The sequence below is a fragment of the Poecilia mexicana genome, unplaced genomic scaffold (assembly GCF_051168715.1).
Source record: "Poecilia mexicana isolate PSO_F unplaced genomic scaffold, ASM5116871v1 scaffold_6, whole genome shotgun sequence".
NCBI lineage: Eukaryota > Metazoa > Chordata > Actinopteri > Cyprinodontiformes > Poeciliidae > Poecilia > Poecilia mexicana.
Window position 1 is genome coordinate 32991914 of NW_028263375.1, and position 18957 is coordinate 33010870.

Sequence of the window (18957 nt, forward strand, 5' to 3'; positions counted from 1 at the left end):
ATTATTAACCTTACCTTTTATTATATCCTTAAGATAATGAGTATCTGTGAATTATTCAGTCAGGTTTCCCGAGGCAAAATCACACCGGAAGCAAAGATACACCGCTTCGAGTTATGGCGGCCATTGTCTGACGTCACTGTGAAAAGGATCTATTGGTCTAAAAGTCGGTCATGACATACACACACATGCCTGCTCCCATAAAATGTTTTCGAAATTTTTCTAGGGCTTATGGTTCTCTGTCAAACTGCTTTAGACCGACCCTGAGTGTCTCATAAAGAGAGGAACTCTTTTTCCACCATTCTGTTTGACACAGAAACACAGCCCAGGTGAAGGTCATTAATTACCATAGTAACGCAGCCTTGACGCTAATGTTGAGCTTCAGAATGCTTTTCATACTTATTAGCTATGTTTAGTATCCTGAATGGAGTAAGTCTATAATAGACAACATGTTAGTGATACCCCACATGCTACTGATAGCATTCATGCTGTTAATAGCATTTTGGCTAATTTTACCTTATGCATTCATTTTAACAAAATAAATGGTGCAAGTACAGCTTAGTCAACATGTTTCTGACTGTCCACAGGTTTTTGACTACAATTTAGCTCAGCTTAGCATTGATGCTAATATTGCGCATCAGAACGCTTTTCTTACCTCTTAGCCATGTTTTGTTTTCTGAATGGAGTAAGTCAGTGATAGACAACATGCTTCTAATGCCCCACATGCTACTGATAGCATTCATGCTATTATTAGCATTTTGGCTAATTTTAGCTTATGCAACATACTGAATGGTACAAGTACAGCTTAGGCCACATGCTTCTGACTCTCCACAGGTTATTGACTACACTGCAGCTTTCTTTAGCATTAATGCTAATTTTTAGCATCAGAATGCTGGGTCTAAACCGACGGGCACACTTTGGCATGCCCCGGTTAAATTTCTTCAGGAATTTTCTAGTTGGGGCCTGCCCATAGCAATGCATAGGCAAAGCAGTGACTGACAGTCACTGCCTCCAAGCATTGCATGGCAGGCACCTATTGTTCTACACCCAATAGAATGTCTCTTTAATTGGGGCTTGCCATAAGCATTACATAGGGAAGTGCCTTCCATGTAATGCACTTTAATGCATAGGGCAGAGCAGAAGGTCAGAACTACAACATGGTGGAACACTCAATTATTACAGAGGAGGGCTGAGCTGGCATTTAGAACTACTTGCTGTTTTGGGCATTATATAGTTGGATTCACCAAAACACTGTTACACATTGGATTAGTGTGGTTATGAAAATGAAGTTTACTGAAAGTTTCAAAATAAAAGCCTTATTAATCCCCTCCGCTTTACCGCCGCACGGGGTGCAATTACATTACGTTTAATAATCTTTTTCCCTCAAGTTAGTGCACAGCCATAGGCGGTGCAATAATATAAGCCTTTATTAGCATTTTCTCTCAAGTTATGGCACTGGCTTGCGTAAGCCAGTGCATTAGCATTTCACCTAAAATAAGCTTTTAGCCCTTTTTTTTTTTTTTTTTTTACTTATAAGCCACGTTTAGTATACTGAATGGAGTAAGTTAATGACAGACAACATGGTAGTGATCCCCCACATGCTACTGACAGCATTCATGCTATTATTAGCATTTTGGCTAATTTTTTTTCAGTGGTTTTCTTAAACAGTTATCTAACGCAAAAAAAAGCAATTACATGATGTAAAAATTGTCAATGGTTTTATTTTGAAATTTTCAGTAAGCTTCATTTGAAATGGCCACACTAATTCCATGTGTAATAGTGATTGGGTTAAATCAGTTATATAATGCTCATAGCACAAGTAGTTCAGAATACCAGCTAAGTCCTCCTCTATAGTAACTTGACAGTTCCGCCATGTTGTAGTTCTGACATGCTCAGGCCTCTCTTTTGACTGAGTCTTTGCCATAGATAGAACTACAGTTATGGCGTGTTTGTAGTCCTAAGTAGCTCCTCTGCCCTGCTCTGTGTTCTGTTGCTACGATAATTTATCCCCTCCCAAGTGCAGCTGTGAGTGAGGCTTTTATCTTGAAATTTTAAGTAGGCTTCATTTGAAATGGCAACACTAATTCCATGTGTAACAGTGGTTTTCTTAAACAGTTATCTAATGCAACAAAGAGCAATTATATTATATAAAAATTGTCAAGGCTTTTATTTTGAAATTTTCCATAAGCTTCATTCGAAATGGCAACACTAATCCCATTTGTAACAGTGGTTTGGTTAAACCAGTTACCTAATGCCCAAAAGAGCAATTACATGAGGAAAAAATTGTCAAGGCTTTTATTTTGAAATTTTCAATAAGCTTCATTTTAAATGGCCACACTAATTCAATGTGTAATAGTGATTGGGTTAAATCAGTTATATAATGCTCAAAGCACAAGTAGTTCAGAATACCAGCTAAGTCCTCCTCTATAGTAACTGACAGTTCTGCCTTGTTGTAGTTCCGACAGGCTGCTCATGCCTTTCTTGTAACTGAGTCTTGGCCATAGATAAAACTATAGTTATGGCAGTTACGGCTGCTGGTTTGTAGTCCAAACCAGCAGCTCTGCCTTTCTCTGTATTCTGTTGCTATAGCGATTAATCCTCAGCCAACTGCCCTGTGTGAGACAGAAAGGTGGGGAAGGATTTCTATCTTTATGAGACACCCAGTCAGTTTTGATGAAATAAGCAATCTGAACAACTGCTTCCCGTTCAGGATCCGTAAGGCCGATCCAAAAACCGTTTGAAGCATATGAGAGGGCTATTTGTTGTCTCCAATAGTCTCCAATAGACCTATATCTATAGGTCACTCACAGAAATAGCAGCGATGGGAAAAAAATGGTGTGCGCTGAGCTCAGAAATTTTTCAGAAAAGTCTGAAAATGAATGGTTGAGTGCCTGAGGTTACCCTGTCATTTGATTTCACTCTGAAGCACCTTGACAGAAAAGTCTTGACCGGTCCGCGGTAATAAAAAGGTTGAGGACCACTGCTCTAGATACATAATGAGCAATAAAAAATATTATGTCTTGTCTTATTTGCTTCTATGAAGTAAATAAGACTTGTGATATCTTATTTCCTGCATGTGATGTCATGTAGATCAGTGTTTTTCAACCTTTTTTGAGCCAAGGTACATTGTTTTAATTGAAAAAAATCACGAGGCACACCACCAACCAAAAATGTAAACAAAGATACTCTGTAGCCACCTATATTACATATATAGTCATTCTTATCAAAGTGTCTTGAATAGGAATCAAATAAACACAAACATTTATTTTTATCATATTTTACATTTCTTATTTCAAATTGCACTTAACATGTCCACTTCAAAAGTACACTTGAACAGTGCCACAACACTGTCGTGTGTGATGCCTGAATGTAGTAACATTCATGCATCACTAATTATCTTGTTTTGATGTAAAATGTTCTGTACTTACTGCCATCTAGTGATAATAAAATTACATGATTACGCCGCTAGTCACTACTACAGCAAAGACACTCAAAGATGGCATTATTTGCAGATAATTAATTCGTTTTCAAAAAAATCTTTTAAGATCAATTACCGTATTTTCCGGACTATGAGCGCACCATACTATAAACCGTACCTTCAAATTTTTTGAATCCCATATATCAGGGGTCCCCAAACTTTTTCCTGCAAGGGCCACATAGCTGTTCCTTTCTCTGGTCGGGGGCCGGTCTTAGTTTTTGGAGAAAGAAACCTTAGAAAATTCTTGTCGACGGGGGAAGAGGGGGGTTGGGGGAAGAGGGTGGGGGAGAGAGAGAGGGGGGGGAGGGCTGTTCTGTCTTTGAAACTGTCGAGCGGGTGGGGGGGGGGGGCGACGACACATTCACGCTTTTAGATAGATTTTTACCCAGAATGCAAATGGAAAAAACCGTGAGTGAAACGGTGACTGGGACTGACTAGTATATATTCCATTGAGGGAAAGTTAGTTTCACATCTGCTCAAGAGCCCCCTGGTGGTTGAAGAAAAATCCACATATAAACCAGAAAATACAATATATGAAAAAAAAAAAAAACACTGAATGCTCTCTGGTATGAGCAGGCGGGCCAGATCCGGCATTGTTCAGGGGGCCGGACCAAATGACGTGGCCCGCCATATATGATCCCATATATCCCATATACATATATGAGCCGCACCGGGCTACAGGCCGCTGGTATCTCTGCCGCTCTCAGTTTTCCATAAGGAGCCAGCAGAGGGCAGCAGAGAGCTGCATCCTAATAACTGCTGGATATATTAAGGACGCAGTTCTCCGTCTCCAAATCCAATTTTGTTCACGCCGAGTTTACGTGCAGTGCCTCTATTTCCCTCCTGTACTGCCAGATCAACACTCCTCAACTTAGAAGCTGCATCATATGAGTTTGAAAACATTTTTCCGTCGTGCCTGCTGCTAGCATGTGCTTGTTCCAAATCAAAATTAGCATGTTCTTCTTTGATTTCCAATTTTGACTTCCAATGATTCACTTCCTGCTAAAGAGCCCCCTGGTGGTTGAAGAAAAATCCACAGAAAAGCCGCATGTTCAAAGTGTAGGAAAAAAGTAGCAGCTTATAGTCCGGAAAATACCGTAGGTGAAATTGGATAATTTCCACAGCACACCTGACGATCACTCACGGTACACTAGTGTGCCGCGGCACAGTGGTTGAAAAACACTGATGTAGATGATGTCGGCCACTTAAGGGTTTTCGACACCGAGGCGTAGTGGCAGCATATTGGTTGTTTAAAATGTCAAAGCAGAATTTGCAAAACATTTCCGCATAAGTTGTGAGCTTTACTGGTCTCCAGGAATGTCTTTGCTTCTGTCAGTGGTTGACTTGTTCGAAGACTGGTCTTGCTTGTTAAAGGTCACCATCTTCTTTTTATTTTCCAGTCTCTGCAAACACAAAACATAGAACTGATTACAAACACATACAGCTTGTAAGATGAACTCTGTGGCTAAAAAATGTATACCTTGTAAACATTTACAACTTATTTAGTAAGTTCACAGTTCAACAGTCATCACTCAGGTCACAATGATGCTGCCTGACATGTGCTATGATACATTTACAGTTTTTCTCAGTCGCTTTAGTGCTTTTCTCAACTTGATCAATCTTTAATTCACTGTGTCACTTGTATACATCAGAAAAAGCAGTTTCTCATTTCTGTGAACAAGTTGCAAATGCTTTTGTACATCCATGCAAGTGATTATGTATTCCCTGCTGTTTCCTACATGTTCTTAATTGCTTATGTCATGTTGATCAAAATGTATTATGTGGGTCTCTGTTGAATAGTTTCAACCATTTAAGCATAAGTTCAGCGTACCAATGTACGAATGTTAACATGCAAAATGCTTAAACAAGTTGTCACTTTTGGCCCTTCCTCTTTCCTAGTGTTCTTTTTTGAAAAGGCATCACCTCCCACATCTGCAGCCTCAGACATGTCTTCCCATATGAAATTTGTTTGTTCTTTTGGATGGGCTGTACTAGAATGTCAGTTTCCTTCCTGGAGGAGTAATAAAGGTATTCTTGATTCTTGATAATATGCCAGGAATATTTTCTATACATTTTTATTTGATGTTCTTTCTGAATCTGTCCTGAACTGGTAAATTGCTGCCAGGTGAATCCTGACTTTACATCGGTAAATCATTAGATCAAGGAACGATCAATCAGTTTTATGAAATAGTTCAGTATGAACCATCAACTGGCAAGTACATAGTGCATAAAGCCAGAGCACAACACAATATTACATTCCTGACAGTGGAAGGACAAAGATTGCAACGGGATTAATAGTGAGAAAGAAGAAGTAGAAGAAGAAGGAGGAGAAGAAGAAGAAGAAGAAGAAGAAGAAGAAGAAAAAGAAGAAGAAGAAAAAGAAGAGTGAGGCTGCAGCACACTGCATGTACACTTTTCCTTGTGATTGTTTTATGTTCCCATTTGTCCTCTAAGATTTTTTGTGTCCTGCAGTGCTCTTTTTTTCATTTTTGAATCAAAATGACATGGTCTGTCAACACATTACAATAACAGCATGAATGTGAATCTTGTCCAGTCTCTTGCAATTGATCTTCCACAATTAGAATCTACAATACCTTTAGCCATGTAAACTTTAGCCATGGTTTATAACACAACATCCCTCCATAGCACACTTATGTTGACAACATGACTAATCAATTTGACTGTCTTATCTGAACACAATGAAACAAGGACTTGTCATTCTGAGGCACTGACATGTTCACTGACAGATGTTTACCGTTGAGAGATAAACTGATCCTTGGAGGTCGCCATTTTTTCACCTGATGGGTTGATAATGTTGTTGGGACCGTTCTGTACTGGAATCTACAGAACGGTCTACAGGTAAAGTCAGGAAGGCTAACTTTACCTGAGTTATTTATAATGTTGTGTTTGACTGGTGTAATTTTAGATAATGCCACACTGTGTCATTGTTGGCTGTAATTAATAAAACAGTGAGGTGATTCTGAATCATTTCCCACATGAAAAAAAAGGAGCGATCAACCAGCTTTCTGAAATAGTTCAGAGGTATGAACCATCAACTGGCAAGTACATGTCCTGACAGTGGAAGAATAAAGTTTGGGACGGGGTCAGTAGGCAAAAGGAAGAAGAGGAAGAGGAGCGGGAAAGAGCCAAACACAACTTCCGAAGGACCTACACTGTGCCCTCAACATTTCGCTCCAGGCAACTGTGAGTCATTTATATGAGCAAAACTGACAAAGGGTCTAACAGGTGATCAACAGTTTTTATCCACAAAGCGCCAAAATCCCATTGCCGCCTGCTAAACAGCTGGGAGGAACATTAAACATGTAGCGCTGGAAGCGTTTTGAAATGCTAACAGAGCTAATTGCTGTGGCCGCCGATACTGAATATATACGACTGAACCAACACTGTTACTGGACCAGACACGGCGCTATAGAGCTACTGACTTACAGATCACACAGTCCGACCACAGATATGTCTTTCATTTTTTCATTTATGAAGTTGAAGGTGGCAGCAGCACCAAAACACCAACTCCATCATCATTACTCCTTGTGATTTCTACATTCCCATTGATTTCAATGCTCTCTGGTTCATTCTGAAAAGGCTTAAAGACATTACCCATCACTATTTTGGCCAGATGGACCTAAAGCAATTGGACTTTTAGATGTCTTTTACCCAGAATGCATTGCAGCGTGACCAACATGGCAACATTCAAGTGACAATATTTTATGAGAATTCAGTAAAACTAAACAACCTAAATATTTCTGAAATGAAGTCTATTATTACAACTAATCATGGATCCCTTTAAGAATTCTTTGTTTCTCAGTAAAACTTTCAGACATGATGATAGTGTGGTCTCACCTGTTTAGCTGCTTGTTCCTTGGGGTACCGGGACATGTGTTTGAGTAAACGTTCCGTCTTCTCCCAGTCACCCAACCAATGCTCCCGGGAGTATACAGACTTGCGGGATAAGAGTCGTTGGTACATGGCCTGATTTCCCTCACTGATGACCATAAGATCCTGCTTCCTTTTGCCAGCATTCAAACTGAGGATACAGAAAAAAGTTCAACAAAATTGTTATTTGGTTTCCTATTTGTTGTCCAAGATGTCCCCCAAAAAAACTAACCTAAAGAAAAAAGCATCAGGTTATGTATCGAAGGTTATGAAGAGATTTCACTTACGGTCAATCATTAACCTGTTCTGGATTCTACATAGCCCATCAGTGGACTTTTTACATGTTCAGCCATTCATATTATACACTATCTCGCCAAAAGTATTTGCCCAGCCATCTAAATGATCAAAATCAGGTGTTCCAATCACTTTCATGGCCCTAAGTGTATAAAATGAAGCAGATAGGCATGCAGACTGTTTTTTATAAACATTTGTGATAGAACGGGTTGCTCTCTGGAGCTCAGTGAATTTCTCTGTGGAACTGTGCTAGGACGCCACCTGTGCAGCAAATCCAGTTGTGAAATTTCCTCATTCCTAAATATTCCACAGTCAAATGTCAGCTGTATTATAAGAAAATGGAAGTGTTTGGGAAACACTGTTTGGTGTTTGGCTACCACTTCAGCCATGAAGTGGTAGGCCATGTAAACTGACGGGGAGGGGTCAGCGAATGCTGAAGCACATACTGCGATGAGGTCGGTAACTTTCTGCAGAATCAATCACTACAGACCTCCAAACTTCATGTGGCCTTCAGATTAGCTCAGGAACAGACCACAGAGAGCTTCATAGAATGGGCTTCCGTGGTGGAGCAACTGCATCCACGCCAAACATCACCAAGTGCAATACAAAGTGTCGGATACAGTGGTGTAAAGAACGCCGCCACTGGACTCTAGAGCAGTGAAGGCGCGTTTTCTGGAGTGGCGAATTGCTTTTCTCCTGGAAATCTGATGGTCAAGTCTGGGTTTGGTGGTTGCCAGGAGAACTGTACTTGTCTGACTGTATTGTGCCATGTATAAAGTTTGGTGGAGGGGGGATTGTAGTGTGGGGTAATTATTCATGGGACATGGGCTTGCCCCTTCTTCCAACATGACTGTGCACCAGAGCACAGAGCACAAATCAAGGTCCATAAAAACATGGATGGAGAGTCTGGTGTGGATAAACTTGACTGGCCTGCAAAGAGTCCTGACCTCAATCTGATAGAACATCTTTGTGGGGTGAATTAGAGCAGAGACTGAGAGCCAGTCCTTCTCGTCCAACATCAGTATGTGACCTCATTATACGCTTCTGGTAGAATGGTAAATATCCCCATAAAAACTCCTAAACCTTGTGGACAGCCTTCACAAGGTCGTGGAAGCTGTTCTAGCAGCAAAAGGTGGACCAACGTCATATTGAACCCTAAGGATCAGGAATGGGATGTCACTTAAACTCATATGTGAGTCAAGGCAAGTGAGCAAATACTTTTGGCAATATAATGTAGCTACATTGATATCAATTTCCACTTAACATATTAGATGTGCTTGTGTAAAAAAATATTTTAGTTAAGAATGAAAAAATTGAAGAATAGCAAAGCCTTTCATGACACCAATTGTCAAGTGACTCAAAACATAAAGGTGACTCATAAATTTGTTTCTTTTAAAAACCAAAAAGTTTAACCTTTTACGTCGGTATTCATTCCTGTGGTCCACTGTGCCTTTGATGTTGGCCATCCTGGAAGCCAGAAGACGATTGTTTTTCATCCTGGAAACCAAAAGACGATTGTCTCTCCTGGCAGCAGACAGTCGTTCATCCTTCACCAAGTTAAAAACCAGAAATTTAACATGGAAACATATTAAAACCAATTTTTATATTTTCAGACAGTGTCTTTACAGTCCATACACTGATGTAAACTCCACAATTTGGAGAGTTATTTGTGATGTAGAAAGAGGAGGAAAACCTATCAAATTATTTTAAGCTATTAGAAGAAATGGCCAACTGCACTGAAAATAACCTACAGTAAAACCTTAGACCAGTGGTCCCCAACCCCCGGTCCGTGGACCAATTGGTACCGGGCCGCGCAAGAAATAATTAAATATTTCCGTTTTATGTATTATTTGAGTCTGAAGGATCTTTTATTTTGAAAATCCTTTAACCGGATTCTCTCGGTTACTTGCGCGCCAACAATGAGCCCACAAGCAGCAAAATGAGTAAGAAACGGATCAGATGTCTTTGGAAAGTTTCTTTGCAAAGGGGAAAAGGCCCAGAGAAGAGACAGGAGAATGGATTTATCCCGGACCGGTAGGTGAGTCCCACATTACAAGCCCGCTCTGCGCTTCAAACTGCTTCGCCACGTAGAGACCAAGCAGGCTGTGGATATAAGCAACACTTCGGCTGTCATTGTCTCTCATCACTCCCAGACGGGACCGTCTCGTTGCAGAGAAAGAAGCTCAGGGCTCCCGTTAGTCAAGTTAAAATAAGTTAAAATTTTCACGAAAGTAAAATGTTCGTTTTTGTGTCGCATCTGTATCTTATTTTGAAGGGATATGTAAACGTTACCATAGCAACCAGAGTCAGAGCGCGTTTGGGCAGTGGTCGAGACATAGGCGGAGCTAGAGGGGGGGCCGGGGGGGCCAGTGCCCCCCCAGCCATCTGATTGGCCCCCCCAGCGGCCCCCCCAAATGATCGACATGTCACGACACCCAGTCATTCCTTCACAGTAGGTAGCACTATGTACCACAATGGGTTGTGACACTTGTGACTGTTGTGACTGCTCAAAAGCAGCAGGGGGCGATATGCACCATTTACGTTTATTGTGATACACCATTTGGACACAACAGAGTTGATCCAACAGAAGAAGAGGAGAACCGCGAAGAGACGATAGAGAAATATTGTACAGCTAAGAGGAATACAGTCGATTTGACTCCAAGACGGATAATCTGACTTCAAAGGTAAGTTTTACAATGGTTTACTACTACCAATAAAAAAAACCCGTTAAAAACATTTTGTGCTCAGCCAAGAAACAGTTTCTGGTAGTTGAGTTACTACTATAAGTTGCGAGCATCAAGCTAACAATGCTACAGCTATAGACATATGTAGACGCCGACTTAGTGAGCGAGTCGGCCAGTTGCTATGATACGTCACGTCTGCCAGTCAGACTCGTAATGCACGCAGAAGCAAAAAGTATTGTAAAGATGCTGACGTGTTTCAGTGTGTTTACCACTCACGTCTGCCTTAACAATGTCGGTGAGGATAAATACGGGAAGTAAAAGAAAAGTATCCAACGTGGTGCACGTGTTATCAGACAGAATGGATCACGACATTCCTGATTATATGACCTGCCAAAATCCTCTGGTCTGTAATGCTCTTCCTTTCTAACAGCGATTTCTTATTAGCTCTCGCATTAAATAAAACTATACAGAATGAAAAATGTTAGCTATACTAAGAAAATAACAATCAGAGTAGTTACTTTTGGCCAATATAATTACATGGGAAATATTTATTGGCTCAGAAGCTGTCGTTTGGCCACAAAGTCAAGAAATTCTGTTCATAAAATTGTGTTCTTTCTTTCTTACCTGTGAAAGGTAATGCTAATGGAGCCAGCTTGTACTATAAAATGAGTGAAAAAACTCCTCACAAGTTCCCCACTGACATTTGCTATTTTTACTGATTCTTTTCTAAAAAATTTCTATGAAACGGCAACACTTTGTCAGAGGTTCCGTTTCCCCTAGGAAAGGGCATGAACTTGGGACAATTTAATCTGTTACTCTTTTTGCTTTATTATGTTTTCCATGAAATGTTTAATTTATTTCAATTCATATGTGTTTAGCTTTGTCATTTTCTTTTATGTTTTCTTTTATCTCATCGCTGATGTTTAGCACTTTATTTCAGCTCTGGCTGCTGTTAAAGCGCTTTATAAATAAAGTCGATAATGATCATGAACAAAAACAGGTTAGTCGGTCCAGTAGCTGAGAAGTTTGAATGCTCAACATACAGCCACAGTCTGTTTCCCCTGACCTACACACTGGAAGTGGGGATCTATTAACACTAAGTAATAGGAAGTGATACTTGGCATAACATGACTGGCTTGTTTTTTTTCCTAGGGTCAGTTGAGAATGAAAAGACAGGGAGGCAGGATAGACAGCTTCTTTATAAAAAGAAGCAAATCAGGCACAGATCAAACAGGGTTCAGCTCTGACATCAGCAGTCCTGGTAGCTCATGTCCTGAGAACAGTCACGAGAAAGAAAGTCTGGCAAACACCAATCCACCATCACCAGGTCAGAGTATCTACAGAAACAGTCAAATTCCTGCCCCGTTTTAGGTCATTTTTACTTGCTGGCTTCTGCTAATGTGTTTCTTTAATTGTTGGTTCAATTATGTTAATGTACTGTTTTTACAACGTAGTTCCATCAAAGGAGGAGTCTGAAAACACAGAAAGCTCTGCGCCTGACCAGGATGATGATGAGCCAGAAGGGGCAATTGCAGGAGATACCACTAATCTCTTCTCAGCAGTGTCCAGCACTCCTTTTGCTTTTCCAAAAGGACCCAGTGGTAATTTTTCTTACACTAAGACCTGCTTAGTAGCTGCACAATTTACATGACATAATGATCATGTAAATTATGTGTACATGACCATTGTGTTTGTATTCCAGATATTTCAAAGTCAAAAGAACAGGGCCCTGTTCAGCCAAGTTTGACAAACTTCCCCAGAACTCAGCATGGAACAAGAAAGAGAACTTTTCACAGCTCCTGGTACAAAGACTATTCTTGGTTAGAATATTCTGTTATTAAAGACTCCTCCTACTGCTTTGCCTGTAGGCATTTTTCTTTGCCTAATGCACCAGATAGTGTCTTTGCTTCGCATTCCGGCTTCAGTAATTGGAAAAAGGCATTGTCCAAGGAGTCTGGATTTAAGCTTCACTCAAAGTTAGAGCACCATGTAAATGCAATGTATGCATGGAGTCAATATAAAAGGGCTAATGAGGGAAATACAACCATGCTAAATTCTATAAACACAAACCGGAAAAAAGTGGTGGAAGAAAACCGTTATTATATTAAAACAATAGCCGATGTTCTTCTTTTGACTGCAACACAAAATATTGCTCAAAGGGGTCATCGAGAGTCTGGGGACTCTAGAAATAAGGGAAACTTTTTGGCTATATTGGATGAAATAGCAAAGCATGATCAGTTAATTGAAAAAAAGCTTAGAGGATGTGCCAATGCAAAATACACAAGTCATCAAATCCAAAATGAAATTCTTCAGGGCTTAGCAGAGATGGTACAGATTGAAATCATAAAAGAAGTGAAGGAATGTGAAGTGTTCAGTGTTATTGCAGATGAAACAAAAGACTTGCAAAAAAAGGAACAAATGTCTTTGGTTGTACGATATTATTACAATGGTGTCATCCACGAAAGCTTCCTATGTTTCCAGGCAGCTGAAAGCCTTAATGCAGCAGGTCTTAGTGCAATGATCATTAGCTGTCTTGAGAAACATGGTCTGGACTACAGAAATAACCTAGTGGGACAGGGTTATGACGGTGCATCCGTCATGAGTGGGAAGCATTCTGGTGTATCTGCCAGAATTCAGAGCAATGCCAGATTTGCATTTTATGTTCATTGTAACGCACATTGCTTGAATTTAGTCCTTGTTGATGCTACCAAAGCAGTCCCTGAGGTCGTTGACTTTTTTGCACTTCTACAGCAGCTTCATAACTTTGTGTCTGGCTCTTATGTTCATCTGAGGTGGCTTGACGTACAGAAAGAGTTGTATCCAGCAGAACAACCCAGGGAGCTCCAGGCACTTTCAGATACGAGGTGGGCCTGCAGGTATACGGCATGCCGTACCATGAGAGACAGACTTCCAGCGGTTCTGAGATTGTTGCAGGATATTGCACTTGAAAGAAACGGCGAAAGAACAGTGGAGGCAAGGGGTCTGCTTCTTCAAATAGATATCCAATTTTTAGGTCTTTTGGTTACCTTTTGTAAAGTGCTTGGTGATGCCAAATGTCTTTCCGACATGCTTCAGTCCAGCACTCTTGACCTAGCAAGAGCTGTAGATCTAGTAGGTGCTCTTATAGACACTTTCCAGGACTACAGAAATGAAAAGTACTTTGATGAACTATGGAAAGAGGTTGAGGAACTTGCTGAGAAGAGCAAAATCAGTGTAAAAATTGACAGAAGAAATCCAAGATTAAGTTCAAAATTTCTTGACTCACTTGTAATGAGCACTATAGGACAGAGAAAATGTGATGACGAGGGCTTCCCCAGACCACTCTTTAATCAGGTGCTTGACTGTCTCATAGTGGAGTTAAAGAGGCGTTTTTCAAAGAAAAATTGTGAGATCATGCAAGGAGTGCAGTCCCTAAACCCCAAAAGTGCAACTTTCTTGAATGAGGAGCCTCTGATTGCTTTTGGACATATCTTTGAGTCAGATTTAGATGACCTGAAACATGAAGTGCACCAAATAAAGCGTTTGCTTGATCAGAGAATAAAGAGTGATTTAGGCACACCTTCTACTTTGCTTGATTTTATTCTGTTTCTTGAACCTTATAAAGAGGTTTTACATGAATTATTCAGACTTTGCAAGATTGCAGTAGTTAGTCCAGTTAGTACTGCTTCTTGTGAGAGAAGCTTTTCTGCTTTAAAATTAATTAAAAGTTACCTAAGGACAACAATGGCTGATGCCAGGCTAAGTCACATTGGAACACTTAGCATAGAGTCAAGGAGGGCACGGGGCCTCAACATGGATGACTTTGTAACATATTTTGCTTCATCTCACAACAACCGAAGGATTTTACTTTTATGAGTGCATGAAGTAGTCTTGTGTTTCTCTTCATGATTTAGGTCTTCACCGACTGGTACTTGTACCAATGATAGTTTAGGAGTCAGTACATTTGGTCATAGCTGCATTAAGTTCGAAAATAAAATGCACATGTAGCATCTATTAAATAACAGTTTCCATAACATACAACCTTCTTTTTTGAGATATTGTAATTGTGAACTGTGTGACACTGCATTCTCATTGTAAGTCTTGTCTTGTTACAATGGTGTCATTTAGAGGTTAATGTCCACTTATGCTTTGTGTGGCATGCATTGATAATAAACTGCAAATTACATGAGCAAATCTCATTTCATGAGTCTTTATTTATATATAGTATGTGAATGAAAGTACTCTTACTGTATTGTCATTGTCATAGTCAGTGGACCCCTTACAGATAGCCCTGGCCCCCCCTTTGCCCCCCCAGAAATAAAAGTCTAGCTCCGCCACTGGGTCGAGAGGAGATGAGTAGAGCTTGTGAGCCTTAAGTCTGGTTTAGACGGCAAGATTTAAGAATTTTTGGCCGATTCTCCAACCTCTGTGACCACAGGGATGATAAAAGTACAACAGGTTCAATCGGTTCGTGTCTCCAGCCACAAGGCAGAAGCAACACACCACACGAACCGATTCCACTCACGAACATCCCGATTCAAGAGGATAATCCAGTAAAACTCCAAACTTAGCAAACGGGAATTTAGAATGACCAAACAGGATGACTGTGTAGAAACAATAGTGATAGTTTGTGGACTCATTTTAAGAGATAAAAGATGTAACAAAAATTAAAGGTGGTGGATAAAAGACGACGGGAGCAGCCGCTCTATTTGCTGCACTATGATTTGGAGGTGACTATGTTTATTCATAGTTCACATTTTTAACTGAATAAACATATATAATAATAAACATATATAATAATGACCTTTACATATAGTAAACATTTCCACATATCATCTCCGATATCCACCGGACTCTCAGTTGCGCGATATTTCAGCTGTTTGGGATTCCCCTCTGTTCCTACGTCACCGCGCTTTCTGAGTGGCTACCTGTCACATTCAACAGGTTGTGTTCTCGTTCCCAGTCAGGCAGGGAAAACCCCACAGGCTGCGATAATCGGGCCAAGACAACCCAAATTGGGTATATTCAGAATTTAGCGGGAACACCAGATAAGGCAGAAACCTTATCTGACGGTTCTCACCACCCCCCTCCCCCGGGCCGCAGCAAGATTTCCAAGTCTTGACCAGTCCGCGGTAATAAACAGGTTGGGGACCACTGCCTTAGACTAAAGACTTTGCAGAAACTGGTTTTGCTTACAGCACTCAGTTTCCTTGGTCTGTCCACATGCAAACCTACATTTGTCAATATTTGCCCCCCCCCCTCCCTCTCTCTCTCTCTCTCTCTCACTTTCTCTCTGTGTTTCCCAACCCTGGTCCTCAAGGCACACTGACCTGCATGTTTTAGATGTTCCCCTGCTTCAACACAGCCCATTCAGATGATTGCAATTCAGCAAAACCCTGTTAATCAGCCATCAATTGAAATCGTGTGCTGAAGCAGGGGAACATCTAAAACATGCAGGTCAGTGTGCCTTGAGGACCAGTGTTGGGAAACACTGATCTATCCATCTGTCTGTCTGCCTACGTAATTTGCTTTGCCTTTTCTTTCTAAATGATTTGTAGGATACTGGATCTATACTTGGTCAGGAAACTGTTGCATATAGTTAGCTTTATGACTTGTTGCATCTGTGTGTGTGTGTGTGTGTGTGTGTGTGTGTGTGTGTGTGTGTGTGTATGTGTGCTTACTGACCTGCAATCTCTTCATTTTATATTGGGAATTTGCTGATGTGAGCACTCTCCTGGTGTCCACTACAGGGTGGGCAAATTGCACCTGTGCAGGTAGAACCAAAGAAAACTGAATTGGTTTGGTTTGTAGGGGTTTTTCTCCACCGTGTTTCTTCCTGTTAAAGGAGAGTTTTCCTTCCCACTATTACTACAGGAGAAATTGTTGCAAAGTTAATGATGGATGCAGTCCACTGTCCACTGTCTCTATGTGCTAGGTTTGGAAGAATGGTCGCTGCAAATCCTATGTAGTTGGTTGGGTTTCCAGACAGACAGTTCCAGACTACTGAAATTTATGTACAGTAATTGACTTTAAATTTATCTATATGGGGGATTCAAGGTTTCAAGAATTTCTAATTGTCATACCAGCTCGCATTTGCTTGTTTGTGGTACGAAATTCAGACTCAGGTCCCAGATGAAGAGGCTTAAAAATAACATTTATCTGCCTGTTGTTCTGTCTGTCTGTCCATATTTTATTGAATGCGCCAAGTTACAATAAAATTACAGCAATGCAATAAAGAGTCAAAGGAGTGGATAGAAGTATAAACTTATTAAAACCCAGCCTTTCTCCAGGAACATCATGTTTATAAGTATTGTATCAGTATACCTTTATTCTACTTTCAGATTCCTGCTTAATACAATACATTCACACAACACAATGATATGCTAATAATAGCTCTAACTACAAAAATAATGGCAATATTGATGCTCAAAATGCTCTGTTATAACAACAACATAATACATCAAGACAGTTTCTCATATTTAGTGCAAACTATTTCCTTTCCAAACAAAAGTTTGAATTATTTAATATTTGGATGTTGTTTTAATTCCTGTTCCATAGTTTCACATCACAGACTGAAACACAAAAAATTCTTCTTGTGGTTCTGATCTTACAAACTCTGAATTTGTAGATGTAAACAAACTTCCGTAAGAAGGAAAGAAAGAAAAACCACATCCAAACTATTTGGATTATTTCTGAGTTACTTTCACTGTGTACTAAAGCCATATTGTACAGATTTGATTGTGTCTTTTTTGTGTTGGTAGTCTGAATGGTCTAAAGGGCACGTGTAGTTCCATCGCAACCTTGCACAAACAGACATAAACATGCAGTGAATTAATCGATTTTCAATCAGTTTTTGCGCCGAGAGTTATAGAAACACATTTTCACAGAGGCTCTTTAAATGTGTATATATTTGAAATTTGAAATTGACATTTGTGACTGTATACACAAATATTTGACCAGCAATATTTGCCGGTCTATTTTGTATACAGTTGCTTATTGTGAGGAAACGCAAAAGAAAAAAAAATTCTCCATGTCCCCTCCATGTCCCCCAGGGGGCTCCGTAGATTATAAAGGTTCCCAGTGGAAGAAATAGTCAAAGGGTTCAAGAAGAAATAGACAACGTGCTATGTATAACGGTCATGGAGGACACTAGACACAAGAGGAAAGTGAGACGGAACTGGAGGACCAAATCCCCAGTAATAAAGAAATAGAGGAACACAACAGACACATTATTAAAGAAACACTTTATATAAAAAAGTAATCAGTCATCATTGCTACAGCCTTTCCCCATCAACTTACTTTGTGGAGGTGAGTTGAATAGCGTCTGAATTCCCATTTCTGCTGCAGGAAACGACTGGCGACAGGATTAAAGGGCTGGTAGCACTTGTACATGTCGATATCACTTTAATCTTTCATCGTTGGAACTGTCTGTACTGGTTGTGTGTTAACACATTGTTGCCTAGAGACGTTATTCAACCCCTCCATACCCCTTCCCGTGCCACCAGATCAGTTAGTTATTAGTTGGGGCCTGCCTTAGCAACCGCAGTGAAGTTAGTTTCAAGTTGGATATTTGATATTCGAGCTCCGCGGAGTAAGCGGCGTTTAGCTCAAGGTTGATCCGATTTATGAACGCTACTCTCGGCCAGCGGTTCTCTATCGCTCCCGGCCGCAGCGCCCGAAGGTTCACTTAGGGACTATCAACAAATTACCGAACCAAACATTCCTGTCAAAGAAATGTTAATAAATGCCTTGAATTGTAACCAACTAACTAATTGTCAGTGCTAATTCATGCTTTTACATGAGCCAAAATAGCATCTATAAAATTTTAAAGTCATATACAATATTTTCAATAATTTTAATATTAAATAATATAATGTTTTCTTCAATAGCTTCCAGGTCATTTGACCTAATGACTCAGAATCACTTTGAAATAATTATACTAGTCTCTTTAGATGAGGCACAGACATTTGATTTCCATTTTTAGCCATTTTCCATTTTTTAGGAATTTTATTCGTCTAAATTCAATGTTTTTCTTCAATAGCTTCCAGGTCATGTGACCTATTGACTCAAAATTACTTTGAAATAATTATACTAGTCTCTTTAGATGAGGCACAGACATTTGATTTCCATTTTTAGCCATTTTCCATTTTTTAGGAATTTTATTCGTCTAAATTGAGTGTTTTTCTTCAATAGCTTCTAGGTCATGTGACCTAATGACTCAAAATCACTTTGAAATAATTCTAATAGTCCCTATAGATGAGGCACAGACATTTGTTTTCCATTTTTAGCCATTTTCCATTTTTTAGGAATTTTTTTCATCAAAATTGATGGTTTTTCTTCAATAGCTTCCAGGACATGTGACCTATTGATTCAAAATCACTTTGAAATTGTTCTACTGGTCTGTATAGATGAGGCACAGACATTTGTTTTCCATTTTAAATAATTTTCAATTTTTTAGGAATTTTTTCCATCAAAATTTCATCAATAGTTTCCAGGTCATGTGACCTATTGATTCAAAATCACTTTGAAATAATTATACTAGTCTCTTTAGATGAGGCACAGACATTTGTTTTCCATTTTGAGCTATTTTCCATTTTTTATTAATTTTTTTCATCAAAATTGATGGTTTTTCTT

General features: G+C 39.8%; 2 protein-coding genes across 2 annotated transcripts in view; one reads left to right on the forward strand and one right to left on the reverse strand.

The window, feature by feature from the left end:
• The window catches only part of si:ch211-284k5.2 (uncharacterized), a 31680-nt gene extending 13387 nt beyond the window's left edge, over positions 1-18293 (reverse strand). The window contains exons 1-5 of the mRNA XM_088006632.1: positions 17623-18293; positions 16009-16089; positions 9074-9207; positions 7334-7517; positions 4781-4878 (exon numbers count right to left, since the gene is read on the reverse strand). Coding sequence (XP_087862758.1) covers positions 4781-4878; positions 7334-7517; positions 9074-9207; positions 16009-16089; positions 17623-17715 — 590 coding nt within the window. The 5' untranslated portion in view covers positions 17716-18293. The remainder of the gene's footprint in view (positions 1-4780; positions 4879-7333; positions 7518-9073; positions 9208-16008; positions 16090-17622) is intronic.
• Positions 10398-14517, forward strand: LOC148159526 (zinc finger MYM-type protein 1-like). The gene is made up of 3 exons (XM_088006633.1): positions 10398-11671; positions 11799-11945; positions 12047-14517. Exons 1-3 carry the CDS (start codon positions 11509-11511, stop codon positions 14197-14199), a joined length of 2463 nt encoding a protein of 820 aa, XP_087862759.1. The 5' UTR covers positions 10398-11508; the 3' UTR covers positions 14200-14517.
• Positions 18294-18957: the final 664 nt, after the last annotated feature.

Coding starts and splice junctions, on each gene's coding strand:
- LOC148159526 (XM_088006633.1), top strand. CDS start 11,509: ATGAAAAGACAGGGAGGCAGGATAGACAGCTTCTTTATAAAAAGAAGC. Junction 11,672..11,798: donor CACCAATCCACCATCACCAG/GTCAGAGTATCT, acceptor TTTACAACGTAG/TTCCATCAAAGGAGGAGTCT. Junction 11,946..12,046: donor TTTTCCAAAAGGACCCAGTG/GTAATTTTTCTT, acceptor TTTGTATTCCAG/ATATTTCAAAGTCAAAAGAA.